The following is a 17815-nucleotide window of genomic DNA, read 5'->3' as shown; positions in this document are numbered from 1 at the left end:
AGGATCATATGTATTCTTACTTGAAGCTTGGTGTGCTTTGTGTATTCTTAGTCCCAATCTGTGAAGTAATCCATTGTAAAACTTTGCCCTTGTGTGAAAGCTTCCTGTAATAAAGACCAGTCACTGCTGCTTACTCTCCTTGTGCATGGTGGCCATTCTTGTCTCCGCCCCTCCTGTCGTTTTCTGCAGTGGGTGGAGCCTGCTATGCCCCTTCCACAGCTCTTTGCTTTGCAGAGTTTATCTTCAGCCCAGTGGGGATGTCACCCTAACATTTATAAGAGTGTGTGTGTGTGTGTGTGTGTGTGTGTGTGTGTGTGTATATATATATATATATATATATATAGATAAAAACTTTGGGTGGGTTACTGCCTTTTCTTTGTCCTTGCTGTTATACTGGAATGGTGTCAAAGTGGACTCCCTGTTCTCCACCGATATCCATTAACATAAACGAAGGGACACGTTCTCCAATGCAAATATATTTACTGAATCTTCAAATCATCAAAGTCGTCATGTACATCAATTGCAGCTACTGTATACAGTTGCGAGCATCCCTGCTCTTCCTCAGGCTTTATGGCTTTGTGTGAAAATTCTATGACTGATTCCCTCTTTTGTTCAAAAACTCTAGTACAAGTCGGTGTTACCCCACAGGTGTGTCCCATGCTTCCAAAATGAAAGGAGAAAAACATTAACCCCATATCAGTTCCAATTTGTTTCCTACCTAGGCAAACAGATGCCTGCACAAGCCAAATAGATTGAGAAAGAGATAAAACAAATTTTTCAACTCATAGTGTCACAATCAAAACATCAATGATTCCATATAAACATGTTTTCATTCATCATCTAGATAAAAATATCTTAAATGAAAAAATCGCATACAGGTGCAATAGACATGTAGTCCACAAATTCCAATCAGGACTTCATAGGATTTTCATCCTTCTGATCAATTCCCACTTATTCCCATGTGTCAAGATGCGACTGTCTGAAAATAGAAAATGTAAAAAAGTCGCTAACTGGATCATCATAAAAATAGATGCGAATATCTGAAAATAGAAAATGTTAAAAAGTCGCTAACTGGATCGTCATAAAAATAGGTACAAATCATAGTCCCTATTCATCCCATCTGGATAGAGGGATCGTAACCTGTTGATCCACCAAACCTCTAGCTGCTTAAGTCTCAATATTCTGTCACCCCCTCTTCTGTCTCAGGGAACCTCCTCAAGCACCATAAATCTTAAATCTGAGTCCTGATGCCCTTTCTCCAAAAAATGTCTTGATACTGGCAGCCCTGGTTGTTTCAATCTAATGGTGCTGCGATGCTGTGCGATTCAGTCTTTAATCTTTTGGGTTGTTTCACCAACATACAACAATTTGCATGGGCAGGACAGAATATAGATCACATATGAGGATTGGCATGTAAAAAATCCTTTAATCGCAACCTTATCTCCATTTTCAGGATGAACATACTGGTCACCTTTAAGTAAAAGCTTACATTGAATGCAACTCAAGCAGGGAAAGCACCCTTTTCTTACCCAGAAATGTCATTTTAGATATGTTTTCCCTTGGTCTATACTCTGATCTCACCAATGCGTCTCGCAGCGTTTTATTCCTTCTAAAGGCTTTAAATGGTGTTTGTTGAAAGACCTTAATCTGTGGATAGGAGTGTTTTAAAAGAGGCCAATGTTTCTTGATGACTCTAAAAACCTCCTCGCTGTAACTGTGAAATTGCATCAAAAACGGTAATCATCTCTTTTGTGGTCTATGTCTCACTGAAAGCTGTACCCATCTTCTCCTGCTCTATCTTTTTTACTTCTTGTGAAATAAAGTAATTGGGATATCCTCGTTCCTGAAACTTAGAACACATTTCTTTCATTCTTAAATTCCTCACGGTTTCATTACTAACTATTCTTCTGACCCACAAAAGTTGGCTTCTTACAATGGAACTGAAGATATGGGGGGAATGAAAGCTGTCAAACAATAGTAACTGATTCCTATCAGTCGGCTTGATATACAAATGGGATTCCATCCGATTGTTATCAATGTAAATCCTGGTATCCAAAAATGGAACCGATTTCCCCCCAATGTTGATTTTGAATTGGATCTCATGAGAAAAATCGTTCAGCATCACATCAAAGGCAAGTAGCGATTCCATGTTGCCCCGCCATATGACAAAAACCATCATCAATGGCGCAATGGCTTTTAAATAATTCATTCTGAAAGATGTGTTCAAAGTCATTCATAAATGTACAGTCAGACGCGAGTGAGGAAAAGCCGATTAACGGCTCTTCCTATTGACATTGTGATCAGCCGTGATTGGACACGGCTGATCACGTGGTAAAGAGCCTCCGCCGGAGGCTCTTTACCAAGATCGATGGAGCGGTGTGTCAGACTGACACACCGCTCCACCGATCGCCGCGATGCGCGCCCCCATGTTATCCTGCTGGACGTCATATGACGCCCAGTCAGGATAACTGAACCACCGTCCGGCCGACATCTGCTATGGGCCGGGCGGGAAGTGGTTAAGGATCAATTTTTGATGAGATGAGATTTTTTCTCATGAGATCCAATTCAAAATCAACATTGGGGGGAAATCTGTTCCATTTTTGGATACCAGGATTTACATTGATAACAATCGGATGGAATCCCATTTGTATATCAAGCCGACTGATAGGAATCAGTTACTATTGTTTGACAGCTTTCATCCCCCCATATCTTCAGTTCCATTGTAAGAAGCCAACTTTTGCGGGTCAGGAGAATAGTTAGTAATGAAACCGTGAGGAATTTAAGAATGAAAGAAATGTGTTCTAAGTTTCAGGAACAAGGATATCCCAATTACATTATTTCACAAGAAGTAAAAAAGATAGAGCAGGAGGAGATGGGTACAGCTTCAGTGAGACATAGACCACAGACGAGACGATTACCGTTTTTGATGCAATTTCACAGTTACAGCGAGCAGGTTTTTAGAGTCATCAAGAAACATTGGCCTCTTTTAAAACGCTCCTATCCACAGATTGAGGTTTTTCAACAAACACTATTTAAAGCAGTGGTTCTCAACTCAGGTCCTCAGGACCCACTAACAGGCCAGGTTTGTAAGATAACTGAAGTACATCACAGGTGATATAATTTGCTGATCAGTGATTGCACTATTCTAGTCTGCCTCTCCCCAAGGTAATACCTAAAATCTGGCCTGTTAGTGGGTCCTGAGTAGGGATGAGCTTCGAGTTCGAGTCGAACTCATGTTCGACTCGAACATTGGCTGTTCGCAAGTTCACCGAACAGCGAACAATTTGGGGTGTTCGCGGCAAATTCGAATGCCGCGGAACACCATTTAAAAGTCTATGGGAGAAATCAAAAGTGCTAATTTTAAAGGCTAATATGCAAGTTATTGTCATAAAAAGTGTTTGGGGACCTGGGTCCTGCCCCAGGGGACATGGATCAATGCAAAAAAAAGTTTTAAAAACGGCCGTTTTTTCAGGAGCAGTGATTTTAATAATACTTAAAGTCAATCAATAAAAGTGTAATATCCCTTTAAATTTCGTACCTGGGGGGTGTCTATAGTGTGCCTGTAAAGGGGCGCATGTTTCCTGTGTTTAGAACAGTCTGACAGCAAAATGACATTTTGAAGGAAAAAACTCATTTAAAACTACCCGCGGCTATTGCATTGCCGACAATACACATAGAAGTTCATTGATAAAAACGGCATGGGAATTCCCCAAAGGGGAACCCCGAACCAAAATTAAAAAAAAAAAATGACGTGGGGGTCCCCCTAAATTCCATACCAGGCCCTTCAGGTCTGGTATGGATATTAAGGGGAACCCCGGCCAAAATTAAAAAAAAAAAAATGACGTGGGGTTCCCCCTAAATTCCATACCAGACCCTTCAGGTCTGGTATGGATTTTAAGGGGAACCCCGCGCCAAAAAAAAAAAAAAAAACGGCGTGGGGTCCCCCCAAAAATCCATACCAGACCCTTATCCGAGCACGCAACCTGGCAGGCCGCAGGAAAAGAGGGGGGGACGAGAGTGCGGCCCCCCCTCCCTCCTGAACCGTACCAGGCCACATGCCCTCAACATTGGGAGGGTGCTTTGGGGTAGCCCCCCAAAACACCTTGTCCCCATGTTGATGAGGACAAGGGCCTCATCCCCACAACCCTGGCCGGTGGTTGTGGGGGTCTGCGGGCGGGGGGCTTATCGGAATCTGGAAGCCCCCTTTAACAAGGTGACCCCCAGATCCCGGCCCCCCCCCTGTGTGAAATGGTAAGGGGGTACATAAGTACCCCTACCATTTCACGAAAAAAGTGTCAAAAATGTTAAAAATGACAAGAGACAGTTTTTGACAATTCCTTTATTTAAATGCTTCTTCTTTCTTCTATCTTGCTTCATCTTCTGGTTCTTCTGGCTCTTCTGGTTCTTCTGGTTCTTCCTCCGGCGTTCTCGTCCAGCATCTCCTCCGCGGCGTCTTCTGTCTTCTTCTCCTCGAGCCGCTCCGCACCCATGGCATGGGGGGGAGGCTCCCGCTCTTCTCTTCTTCTCTTCTTCTTTTCTTCTTTTCTTCTTTTCTTCTCTTCTTCTCTTCTTCTTCATTTTCTTCTCCGGGCCGCTCCGCAATCCATGCTGACATGGAGGGAGGCTCCCGCTGTGTGACGGCGCTCCTCGTCTGACAGTTCTTAAATAACGGGGGGGCGGGGCCACCCAGTGACCCCGCCCCCTCTGACGCACGGTGACTTGACGGGACTTCCCTGTGACGTCACGGGGAATGCCACAGGGAAGTCCCGTCAAGTCACCGTGCGTCAGAGGGGGGCGGGGTCACCGGGTGGCCCCGCCCCCCCCCGTTATTTAAGAACTGTCAGACGAGGAGCGCCATCACACAGCGGGAGCCTCCCTCCATGTCAGCATGGATTGCGGAGCGGCCCGGAGAAGAAAATGAAGAAGAAAAGAAGAAGAGAAGAAAAGAAGAAAAGAAGAAAAGAAGAAAAGAAGAAAAGAAGAAGAGAAGAAAAGAAGAAGAGAAGAAAAGAAGAAGAGAAGAAGAGAAGAGCGGGAGCCTCCCCCCCATGCCATGGGTGCGGAGCGGCCCGAGGAGAAGAAGACAGAAGACGCCGCGGAGGAGATGCTGGACGAGAACGCCGGAGGAAGAACCAGAAGAACCAGAAGAGCCAGAAGAACCAGAAGATGAAGCAAGATAGAAGAAAGAAGAAGCATTTAAATAAAGGAATTGTCAAAAACTGTCTCTTGTCATTTTTAACATTTTTGACACTTTTTTCGTGAAATGGTAGGGGTACTTATGTACCCCCTTACCATTTCACACAGGGGGGGGGCCGGGATCTGGGGGTCACCTTGTTAAAGGGGGCTTCCAGATTCCGATAAGCCCCCCGCCCGCAGACCCCCACAACCACCGGCCAGGGTTGTGGGGATGAGGCCCTTGTCCTCATCAACATGGGGACAAGGTGTTTTGGGGGGCTACCCCAAAGCACCCTCCCAATGTTGAGGGCATGTGGCCTGGTACGGTTCAGGAGGGAGGGGGGGCCGCACTCTTGTCCCCCCCTCTTTTCCTGCGGCCTGCCAGGTTGCGTGCTCGGATAAGGGTCTGGTATGGATTTTTGGGGGGACCCCACGCCGTTTTTTTTTTGGCGCGGGGTTCCCCTTAAAATCCATACCAGACCTGAAGGGTCTGGTATGGAATTTAGGGGGAACCCCACGTCATTTTTTTTTTTTAATTTTGGCCGGGGTTCCCCTTAATATCCATACCAGACCTGAAGGGCCTGGTATGGAATTTAGGGGGACCCCCACGTCATTTTTTTTTTTAAATTTTGGTTCGGGGTTCCCCTTTGGGGAATTCCCATGCCGTTTTTATCAATGAACTTCTATGTGTATTGTCGGCAATGCAATAGCCGCGGGTAGTTTTAAATGAGTTTTTTCCTTCAAAATGTCATTTTGCTGTCAGACTGTTCTAAACACAGGAAACATGCGCCCCTTTACAGGCACACTATAGACACCCCCCAGGTACGAAATTTAAAGGGATATTACACTTTTATTGTTTGACTTTAAGCATTATTAAAATCACTGCTCCTGAAAAAACGGCCGTTTTTAAAACTTTTTTTTGCATTGATCCATGTCCCCTGGGGCAGGACCCAGGTCCCCAAACACTTTTTATGACAATAACTTGCATATAAGCCTTGAAAATTAGCACTTTTGATTATTCATGTTCGTGTCCCATAGACTTTAACGGTGTTCGCATGTTCGAACGAACTTTTTTCCTGTTCGCATGTTCTGGTGCGAACCGAACAGGGGGGTGTTCGGCTCATCCCTAGTCCTGAGGACAGGAGTTGAGAACCACTGATTTAAAGCCTTTAGAAAGAATAAAACGCTGCGAGACGCATTGGTGAGATCAGAGTATAGACCAAGGGAAAACATATCTAAAATGACATTTCTTGGTAAGAAAAGGAAAGGGTGCGTTCCCTGCTTGAGTTGCATTCAATGTAAGCTTTTACTTAAAGGTGACCAGTATGTTCATCCTGAAAATGGAGATAAGGTTGCGATTAAAGGATTTTTTACATGCCAATCCTCCTATGTGATCTATATTCTGTCCTGCCCATGCAAATTGTTGTATGTTGGAGAAACAACCCAAAAGATTAAAGACCGAATCGCACAGCATCGCAGCACCATTAGATTAAAACAACCAGGGTTGCCAGTATCAAGACATTTTTTGGAGAAAGGGCATCAGGATTCAGATTTAAGATTTATGGTGCTTGAGGATTCTATTTTCAGATAGTCGCATCTATTTTCATGATGATCCAGTTAGCGACTTTTTTACATTTTCTATTTTCAGACAGTCGCATCTTGACACATGGGAATAAGTGGGAATTGATCAGAAGGATGAAAATCCTATGAAGTCCTGATTGGAATTTGTGGACTACATTTCTATTGCACCTGTATGCGATTTTTTCATTTAAGATATTTTTATCTAGATGATGAATGAAAACATGTTTATATGGAATCATTGATGTTTTGATTGTGATACTATGAGTTAAAAAATTTGTTTTATCTCTTTCTCAATCCATTTGGCTTGTGCAGGCATCTGTTTGCCTAGGTAGGAAACAAATTGGAACTGATATGGGGTTAATGTTTTTCTCCCAGGGCCTTTCATTTTGGAAGCATGGGACACACCTGTCGGGTAACACCCACTTGTACTAGAGTTTTTGAACAAAAGAGGGAATCAGTCATAGAATTTTCACACAAAGCCATACAGCCTGAGGAAGAGCAGGGATGCTCGCAACTGTATACATGACGTAGTTGATGTACATGACGACTTTGATGATTTGAAGATTCAGTAAATATATTTGCATTGGAGAACGTGCCCCTTCGTTTATGAGAGAGAGAGAGAGAGAGAGAGAGAGAGAGAGATTCAAAAAATGAAATGAACACTTTTGAGGCTGGGTTCACACTGGTGCGACACGACAGCCGTCCTACTTTGGATCCGACTTTGCCCTGCGACATAAAGCCGGCATGTGTCCGACTTTCAATGAACGGGGATCCGACTTGGATCCCCGCCAATGCCCGGCATTGTTTGGTATTAGGGGGAACTCTAACCCTGGGCATGCTGGGACTGTGACATTTTAGGGGGCGTGGTCATCGTCCCAGCATGCCCAGGGACTGTGACGGCATAAGGGGGCGTGGTCACCACCTATATAAGTCAGAGCGGAGCGCTCAGAGTGCATTCCAGCCCCAGAGAGCGTCGTGTCAACATCAGGAGAAGAGAGCAGAAGGCAGAAGGCAGAAGATCGAAGACCGGGCTCCTTCGCTATAGCAAAAGAGCGGCAAAAGAGCAGAAGAGAGCGGAGGAGCCCGGCAGAAGGTCCGGAGAGCGCGGAGAAGAACCGGAGAGACCCCCGAAGAGAAGAAGGCAGCAGACCGGGCTCCTCCGCTATAGCAAAAGAGCAGAAAATAGCGGAGGAGCCCGGCAGAAGACCCGGAGAGCGCGGAGAAGAACCGGAGAGACCCCCGAAGTCGGAAGAAGACCCCCGGAGCTGTCTAATAAATTACTTTAAAAATCTGTGTAGTGTTTTTTTTTAATTGACACTTTTTCCCTAGGTGAATGGGTAGGGGTACGATGTACCCCATACTCATTCACATAGGGTGGGGGGCCGGGATCTGGGGGCCCCCTTATTAAAGGGGGCTCCCGGATTCCGATAAGCCCCCGCCCGCAGACCCCGACAACCAACGGCCAGGGTTGTCGGGAAGAGGCCCTTGTCCTCATCAACATGGGGACAAGGTGCTTTGGGGTGGGGGGGCCGCAGCGCGCCCCCTCCCCCAAGGCACCACCCCCCATGTTGAGGGCATGCGGCCTGGTACGGTTCAGGAGGGGGGGGGGCGCTCGCTCGTCCCCACCCCCATTCCTATCCGGCCGGGCTGCGTGCTCGGATAAGGGTCTGGTATGGATTGGGGGCGACCCCCCATGCCGTTTTTTCGGCGTAGGGGGTTCCCCTCAAGGTCCATACCAGACCCAAGGGCCTGGTATGCTCTTGGAGGGGGAACCCATGCCGGTTTTTTATTTAAAATTTGGCGCGGAGTTCCCCCTCAAGAACATCTGAGCACAAGTCGCGTGCCGAAGTCGGATCATGCAAGACGGCAATCCGACTTTGATCCGACTTCAATGATAGTCAATAGGCTGAAGTAGGATCAAAGTCGGACCAAAGTAGTACAGGGAGCATTTCTAAAGTCGGAACGACTTGTGTCGGACCAGTTAGGACGGCTCCCATAGGGAAACATTAAATTTCACACGTCATGCGACATGAGCTCCCAATGTCGGAGCGTTTGGTCGGACCAGTGTGAACCCAGCCTTAATAAGAGTATAGCATCAAGTCAATTAAACTCTTAGGATATTTTGATCATCTGGTCAGTTAAGGAGCAGAGGGGCTTATGTACTCAGTTTCAGCTGCTTTGATGTTAATAAAATTATTAACATCTAGAGGACCTCCAAAACAAGGAATGGTTTTACAGCTGAAAACCACTGACATTTTTTCTCCTACTCATCTTTTCTGTTTTTCACTAGTTTTGCATTTGGCTAGGGTCAGTGTCACTACTGGTAGCATGAGCCGATACTTGGACCCTATAGAGGTTTCACAGGCAGTCCAACTTCTCCAGAATGACACATCATTACGTACTATTGCCAGAAGGTTTGCTGTGTATCCCAGCACAGCTCAAGAGCATGGAGGAGATTCCAGGAGACAGGCAGTTACTCTAAGAGAGCTGGACAGGGCCGTAGAAGTTCCTTAACCCATCAGTAGGACCGATATTTGCTCCTTTGTGTAATAAGGAGCAGGATGAGCACTGCCAGAGCACTACAAAATGACCTGAGGGCCTGACATCCTCTAGTGGGCCCTGTGCTCACTGTCCGGCACCATGGAGCTTGATTAATATTTTTCACTAAACACCAAAATTGACAGGTCCATCACTGGTGCCATGTTCTTTTCACAGATGAGAGCAGGTTCACCCTGAGCACATGTGACAAACGTGAAAGGGTCTGGAGAAGCCGTGGAGAATGTTATGCTGCCTGTAACATCATTCAGCATGACCGGTTTGGGGGAGGCATATCCATAGAGGGATGCACAGACCTCTACAGGCTAGACAAAGGCACCCTGACTGCCATTAGGTATCGGGATGAAACCCTTGGACCCATTGTCAGACCATACGCTGGTGCAGTGGGTCCTGGGTTCCTCCTGGTGCAGGACAATGCCTGGAGGATGAAGACATTGATACAATTGAATGGCCCCCACGCTCGCCTGACGTAAATCTAATAAAACACCTCTGGGACATTATGTTTTGGTCCATCCAACGCCGCCAGGTTGCATCTCAGTCTGTTCAGGAGCTCAGTAATGGCCTGGTCCAGATCTGAGAGGAAATACCCCAGGACACCATCCGTCGTCTCATTAGGAGTATGCCCCAACATTGTCAGGCATGCACACAAGCACGTGGGGGGCCATACAAACTACTAAGTACCAGTCTGAGTTGCTGCAATTCAATTTCAGCAAAATGGACTCGTTTGCTGCATAATTTTTGCACTTTGATTTTTGGGGTGTCTTTGAATTTAGCCCTGTGTAGGTTGATAATTTTCATTTCCATCAAATGATGTGGCATCCTTTCGTTCTTAACACATTACCCAGTCCATATCAGTATAGATATCCAGCATGGTATTTTTCCCCATTGAGATCTGATGTGTTTTCAAAGTGTTTGAGCAGTGTATATATATTTTATGGCTATTAAGAAATATATTTAAATAAAGTTTTTGTACAGTGAGTTTAGCTTGAAAAATGTTTGACACTCACCATCTGTAAGGTCCGAAGTTTGAGTCCTGAAGTCTCCATACAATCCTATCAGAGCACAAAACTTCCTGAGGTTTTCTTTCCTTTAGAGTGAACTGTACTAAGCACACTCACTGTTTAGTTTACATTGTCCCTTCTATTTATTTATATGGATGATGGCACTGTAATTATTTTAATTAAAAAAAAAAAATCTAAGTACCTTTTTCCTAATGGATATAGAGCTGTCACATGACCCAGTTCTTTCCCAGCCTGTCTGCAGGGAAACATAAGCAGGAGGAGCTTCTAGTCCTCTGCTGTTGGTCACATGTTCAAAATAAAAAGAATACGCCTTTGGAATACAGAGTAAAAATAAATAATTCAAATCAATAATTGTCATATTATAAATTATTATATTTTAAAGTATTCATATTCATTCACAGAACTGGGTCCATGTCCTGTGTGTATACACCTCCAATCCTGAGGTTGTGCTGTGGCTGTCCGGTCCGTTCCCTGGCTGCTGGGTCCCATGGTCCTCCATCCGGTCTACCCAGTTATCCAGGAAAATTGGGGGAGAGAGTTGGAGGGGGTCTCCTGCCTCAACCTTGGATGAGATAGTTCATTCTTTTTCCACCTTAGGAGCTACTGGGTCATACCTATAGGTTACTCTATAGGTAAAGTATAAATTGCCAGGTCTCGCTTCTCTTTTTCTCATTTAGAGAGCATAATGCATAATTTGTTACTTTATTTACCTATTTATCTATTTTGTAGCTAAATTCATGCATCCTGCTCCTGATGATTGGCTTTAAACGCCATGAAACGCGTTGAGTCTACACTCAAGGGTGGCAAGTCAAGCTTGTCCACAATTATGAATTTATTTTTCTTTTTATACTATGTACTGCTTGTATTTATTATGATAATTATGCTTAATTGATTTACATGTTCACCATATTCATTGCTGCTGTTTGTACCAATCATGTTCATTTATGATCAATATAAAATATGTTATTATTATTATTATTATTATATTAATTATGGTTATCTTTGTATACCTTATGCATTGTATATTTTTATACTATGCATTATATATCATATATTTTTTATCAACTTAAATCATCAATTTAATACATTATAATTTTATGGACTGCCCGTTGGGGATTGTGACATTTAATCTTTTTATAATCAAGTACTTCATTCATTAATTTTTATCAACAAAGACATGCCTCATGTAAAGTCCCGAATCAATTTCTCTTCTGTTTTCGCATATATTTTAAAGTAATACAAATATATATTTTAAGTAAAATCTTTATTAATTTTTGGCAATAACACAGTGTGGGCAGATTCCTGCCAGTCACAGGCTGTGTCACGCCCCTCAGCCTGTGTCTTAGGATAAGAGGGAGGTGAAGCCTCCATTAACATACATGTAATATCTCACCCCCATTGTGTTTAGCTGGTAAGTGGGTATGGCGGAGGAGGGAGGGATTGGGCTGTCATTTACCTCTGTTTATCACATGGGTGACTCTATAGTCACACGGGCTGCTCAGATGTGATAGGAAATGCTCAGCATAGGAACTCACTGAAAACTGAGCATGTGCGGAGTTGCCACCACATCTATAAAATCCCTAGCTGAATTAGGGACATGGGCAGAAGATGGAGATACAGTAGAATCAATCAGGTTTTTTGCAGAATACAGAATACGAATCTGATAGTGACATAGTAAGTATGAACAGAATATAATACAGCATTTATTGATAGTTTTTTATAAAGTGGGTTTGGGAGCCACATCGCACGACCGCGCAATTGTCAGTTAAAGCGACGCAGTGCCGAATCGCAAAAAGTGCTCTGGTCAGGAAGGGGGTAAATTTCTCCGGGGCTGAAGTGGTTAAGGCTAGCTGCTTGACTGAAGCTGAAAAAAGGCAACGCCAGATAATATTCCTAGGAGGGTAGAAGGAATGAATCTATACCTGTGTATGAAGTATGTTTGATTGACATCTGGTTAAATTTATAAGGCCTATTTAGAATCATGAACATAGTAAATATATTTGGCTGCAATAACTACAACATTGCCTAATTGTCTACGTTTTGCCAGCATTGTAATGGACAGTAGCACTTAAAGCGGAGTTCCACTCATAAAATACATTTTGCATTATTCAGCTGCATTCAATACAATTAACATTTGGAAAAAAACATTTTTTTTAACTCACCTCTTCAGGTCTGTTGCTAGGGGGTCCCTCGTAATCTGCCTCTTCCTCTCCACGGCACCTGACGTCATTTCCCTTGGCGCCCGTGCTCACTATTGTTCCTGGGAGATGTCTCATCATTTCCCAGGAGTCACTGGGCAGTGCCGAGGGCTTCGTTGCCATCACAATGGGGGCGGGCACTTCTGACGACGCCCATTGTGATGGCAACGTCAGAAGTGTACGGCGATGTGCCGTACATACGGCGCATGCGCGAGAACGGGCGGTGCCTGCTGGTCGCTCAGCTGCACCAGAGCCCGGAAGATAGTGCTTGTGGGCTTCACATGCCCACAAGCAAGATGGTAATAGACAAGAACAATGAATATAAGAGATCTTTCTCAATGTGTCAAGGGATGAAGGCCCAGAATGCAAACTACTTACGTTAAACGCCCAGTGTGCATGAGGCCTAAACCTGAAATAGCCCAGAAAAGGGAACCTGTGTAACATAATATTCCCTCGAGTACATCGCACCACATGGTTGGTTCGCAATGAACATTTCAGATAATATGAGGTTACCTTGTTTAGGAGTTCCAAGTACTGAGCTCGTACATTCGTCAACTCTCTGATGAAAGTATAAAACACCTCTGCACTGTAAGAAAACAGAAACCCAGTTATTTTTTTTTTTTTAACAAGAAAAGAAACCCAGTTATTACTCTGCTGCGTTCCAGAGCCTACAGAGAATTTTCTTCTTCAGAAAAGCCTCACATACACATTTGGGCAAGAGGTGGCTTAGCCTTGGTCTTACAGCCTTCCTGTCTGCTCATCCACATGTTAACATGACCAGCCGACCATGTTAGTACACATCGCTCTGCGAAAATTATACCACCTGTTGCATTTGGAACCAAACTTGAGCCATTTAACCACTTCCCGCCCAGCTTATAGCAGAATGACGGCCGGGCGGTGGTTCTGTTATCCTGCATGGACGTCATATGATGTCCTGCAGTATAATAGCCCCGCGGCAATCAGTGATGCGGTGTGTCACACTGCTACACCAATCTCAGTAAAGAGCCTCAGTTGGAGGCTCTTTACCACGTGATCAGCCATGTCCAATCAGGGCTGATCACGATGTAAACAGGAAGAGCAGTTGATCGGCTTTTCCTCACTCGCGTCTGACAGACACGAGTAGAGGGGAGCCGATCGGCGGCTCTCCTGACAGGGGGGGTCTTTGCTCATTGTTTATCAGTGCAGCCCCCCTTGGATTGTGCCAAGGACCACCATCATGCCGCCCAGGACCACCAGAATGGCCATCCACACTGGACCACCAGGTATGCCCCCCCTAGACCACCAGGGAAATGGAAATCTGTGCCAAGGCAGCTGCCAATCAGTGCCCACTCAAAAATGCCTACTACTGCCAGTGCCACCAGGGATGCCTATCAGTGCAGTGTATCAGTACCCATCAGTGCCCATCACTGCCACGTATCAATGCCCATCAGTACCGCCTATCAGTGCCCAGCAGTGCCGCCTATCAGTGCCACCCATAAGTACCCATCTTTGTAGCCTTTCAGTGCCCATTAGTGTCACCTATCAGTGCCCATCAGTGCCCACCAGTGCCACCCATGAGTGCCCATCAGTGCCGCCTATCAATGCCCATCAGTGCTGCATATCAGTGCCACCTATCAGTGCCGCCTACCAGTGCCTATCAGTGCCGCATATCAGTGCTCATCGTCGATGCCTGTCAGTGCCCGTCAGAGCTCGCTCATTGGTGCCACCTCATTGGTGCTGCCTTATCAGTGCCCATCAGTGCCGCCTTATCAGTGCCCATCAGTGAAGGAGAAAACGTACTTATTTACAAAATGTTATAACAGAAACAAAAGCAAAACTTTTATTTTTTTCAAAATGTTTGGTCTCTTTTTATTTGTTTATCAAAAAATAAAAACTGCAGAGGTGATCAAATACCACCAAAAGAAAGCTCTATTTGTGGGAACAAAATCGTAAAAATTCTGTATGGGTACAGTGTAGCATGACCGCGCAATTGTCATTTAAACAGCGACAGCGCACAAAGCTGAAAATTGGCCTGGGCAGGAAGGTGTATAAGTGCCTGGTATTGAAGTTGTTAAAAGTGCATGGGTCCACACCATTAAGCTGCTTTGGTGCAATGTGAAAAAAAAAATATTTACTGTGTTTTTACATTTTTTGAGAGTGGCTTTTGTACATTTAGTGTAGTTTAGTTTATTTCATGTAGTGTTTTTTCTCTTTTTGTGTTTTTAATTATTTGTGTACTGTAACTTTGAAATGTTTTATTGTACTTATTTACTGTTTTTACTGTGTTTTCATTTTCTTTCTATGGAAAAATATAATAAATAATTTGGGCACAAGAACAATCCGGGAAAGTTGAAAGGAGCTTCCATAGCTCTTGGGAACCATTTAAAGCCCATTGCATCCTTAAAGTACACTATATTACCAAAAGTATTGGGACTCCTGCCTTTTCACGCACATGAACTTTAATGGCATCCCAGTCTTTGTCTGTAGGGTTCAATATTGAGTTGTCCCACCCTTTGCAGCTATAACAGCTTCAACTCTTCTGGGAAGGCTGTCCACAAGGACAAGTGTGTCAATGAGAATGTTTGACCATTCTTCTGAAAGCGCATTTGTAAGATCAGGCACTTATGTGGATGGGAAGGCCTGACTTGCAGTCTCCGCTCTAATTCATCCCAAAGGCGTTCTATCCAGTTAAGGTCAGGACTGTGCAGGCCAGTCAAGTTCCTCCATCCCAAAACTCGCTCATCTATGTCTTTATGGACCTTGATTTGTGCGCTGGTGCACAGTCCTGTTGGAACAGGAAAGGGCCATCCCCAAACTGCCATAAAGTTGGGAGCATGAAATTGTCCAAAATGGCTTGGTATGCTGACGCCTTATAAGTTTCCTTCACTGGAACTAAGGGACCAAGCCCAACCCCGGAAAAACAACCCCACACCATAAACCCCCCTCCACCAAATGATTTGGACAAATGCACAAAGCAAGGTCTATAAAGACATGGGTGAGCAAGTTTGGGGTAGAGGAACTTGACTGGCCTGTACAGAGTCTTGACTTCAACCAAATAGAACACCTTTGGGATGAATTAGAGCGGAGACTGCGAGCCAGGCCTTCTCATCCACATCAGTGTCTGACCTCACAAATGCGCTTCTGTAAGAATGGTCAAACATTCCCATAGACACACTCCTAAACCTTGTGGACAGCCTTCCTAGAAGAGTTGAAGCCGTTATAGCTGAAAAAGGTAGGCAAACTCAACATTGAACCCTACGGACTAAAACTGGGATGCCATTAAAGTTCAGGTGTGTGTAACGGCAGGTGTCCCAATACTTTTGGTAATATAGTGTACTTTAAGGATGCATTGGGCTTTAAATGGTTCCCAAGGGCTATGGAAAGGCTATTACCAAATATAGTGTATATGTAAAATGAATCACTACAATCTCATATAAGCTTTAACATGTTAATGTAATTTCAAAATCAAAGTTCAATCATTTTAAATTTTTCATTAAAATGATACATGGTGATCTAGTCATGTAGGCCCTTCTTCTTGTAATGAGGTGACAACCCTGTCTTCCAGTTGTGCTTTTGTGTTTTCTTTTCACATGGGCCTCAATGGAGACTAAAGTATCTCTTTCAACACAGATTACACAGACTGGGCTCATTGTTGCCACATTCAAAAAACCTGCCTTGAGAAATAACATGCAGCCATTGCTGGAGTGCATGCAGAAAATGTCTGCAAAACGGTTGCATGAAATCAGCAGGAAAAAACGTGAAAACATTATTTTATGTTAAAAAATTATTGTATTGATTATTGTGTAGAACATTTTTGCAAAGTAAATTTCATTTATTTAGTGTTTACTAACTAAGTACTCCAAAGGACAACTGTACAAGCTCCTTAGGTGTAATGCTCGAGGAAAGGAAGTGTCTCTAGTCCTTTTTGTCAAAGCCTAGGGTCTTGGTGCCCTCTCAGGACCATGGGAAAACAAGAGAAGGGTGCACCGACCTAGTGTCAGAGTCTCTCAGGAAGAGGGTTCTCCCTCGAAATGCGTCAGCCAAGCCACTTACAGATGCCACATGGTCTCCTTGCACCATTCGGTCCTGGAGGAGGATTTGTCTTCACTTTGCTTTGATATGCGTGTACACAGCATGCGTTTGCGATTATTATGTGTGTTTTTTTTTTATCCTTTAACCGCTTGCCAACCAGCCGCGGCAGTTGTACTGCGGTAACATGGCTCAGCTGCGCAAAAGGCCGTCATGTTACGTCACTTCTTTATGTGGCCACTAGGGGCACGTGCGTGCCCACTGCTCGCCCCCGGAGCCGATGCGAGTGCCCGGCAGTCCCAATGACCACTGGGCTCCCGCGATCGCTCATGACACAGCGAGAACCAGGATCTCTATGTGTAAACACAGAGATCCCGATTCTCTGAGGGGAAAAGAGACAGATCGTGTGTTCATACAAAGTATGAACACTGATCTATCTCTTCCCCTAGCAAGTCCCATCCCCCCTTCAGTTAGAACACGTAGCAGGGAACACAGTTAACCCCTCGATGACATTTTTACAGTAATCAATGCATTTTTACACCACTGATTGCTGTATAACAGCCAATGGTCCCAAAAAGGTGGCAAAATTGTCAGATGTGTCCGCCATAATATTGCAGTCACGATAAAAATCGCAGATCGCCCCGCCATTACTAGTAAAAAAAAAATAATAATAAAAATGCTATAAATTTATCCCCTATTTTGTAGACGCTATAACTTTTGCGCAAACCAATCAATATACGCTTATTGCGATTTTTATTACCAAAAATATTTAGAATACATATTGGCCTAAACTGAGAAAAAATTAGCTTTTTTAAAAAAAAATGGGGATATTTATTATAGCAAAAAGTACAAAATATTGCGTTTTTTTTTAAATTGTTGCTATTATTTGTTTATAGCGCAAAAAATAAAAACCGCAGAAATGATCAAATACCACCAAAAGAAAGCTCTATTTGTGGGAAAAATTTGTTTGGGTACAACATCGCACGACCGCGCAATTGTCAGTTAAAGCGACGCAGTTCCGCATCCCAAAAAAATGGCCTGGTCATTCAGCAGCCAAATCTTCCAGGGCCTCAAGCTGTTAATAAATGTTTATAATAGAATTGCACTAGGTCAGTGCGCCCTTCTCTTGTTTTCGTAAGCTTTTTTTAAGGCATGCCCCCACATGAGTGAAGCTCATCTGGCCAATACCAATGCTTACTTCTGCAAGTCAGAAAAACCTCTCTATTAAAAGCATCCCTCTTCTTCCTATTGCATGCATGCCATGGCCTCGTTCAT

General features: G+C 44.2%; 1 protein-coding gene across 2 annotated transcripts in view; it reads right to left on the bottom strand.

Annotated features, from left to right (window-relative positions):
• Positions 1–17815, bottom strand: part of LOC141113256 (lysosomal protective protein-like) — a 98486-nt gene that overhangs the window by 25911 nt on the left and 54760 nt on the right. For both annotated transcript variants that reach the window (XM_073606271.1, XM_073606270.1), the window contains exon 12: positions 13046–13118. In XM_073606271.1, coding sequence (XP_073462372.1) covers positions 13046–13118 — 73 coding nt within the window. The remainder of the gene's footprint in view (positions 1–13045; positions 13119–17815) is intronic.

Source organism: Aquarana catesbeiana, linkage group LG12 (assembly GCF_042186555.1).
Source record: "Aquarana catesbeiana isolate 2022-GZ linkage group LG12, ASM4218655v1, whole genome shotgun sequence".
Classification (NCBI taxonomy): domain Eukaryota; kingdom Metazoa; phylum Chordata; class Amphibia; order Anura; family Ranidae; genus Aquarana; species Aquarana catesbeiana.
This window is presented reverse-complemented; position numbering and strand designations above follow the sequence as displayed.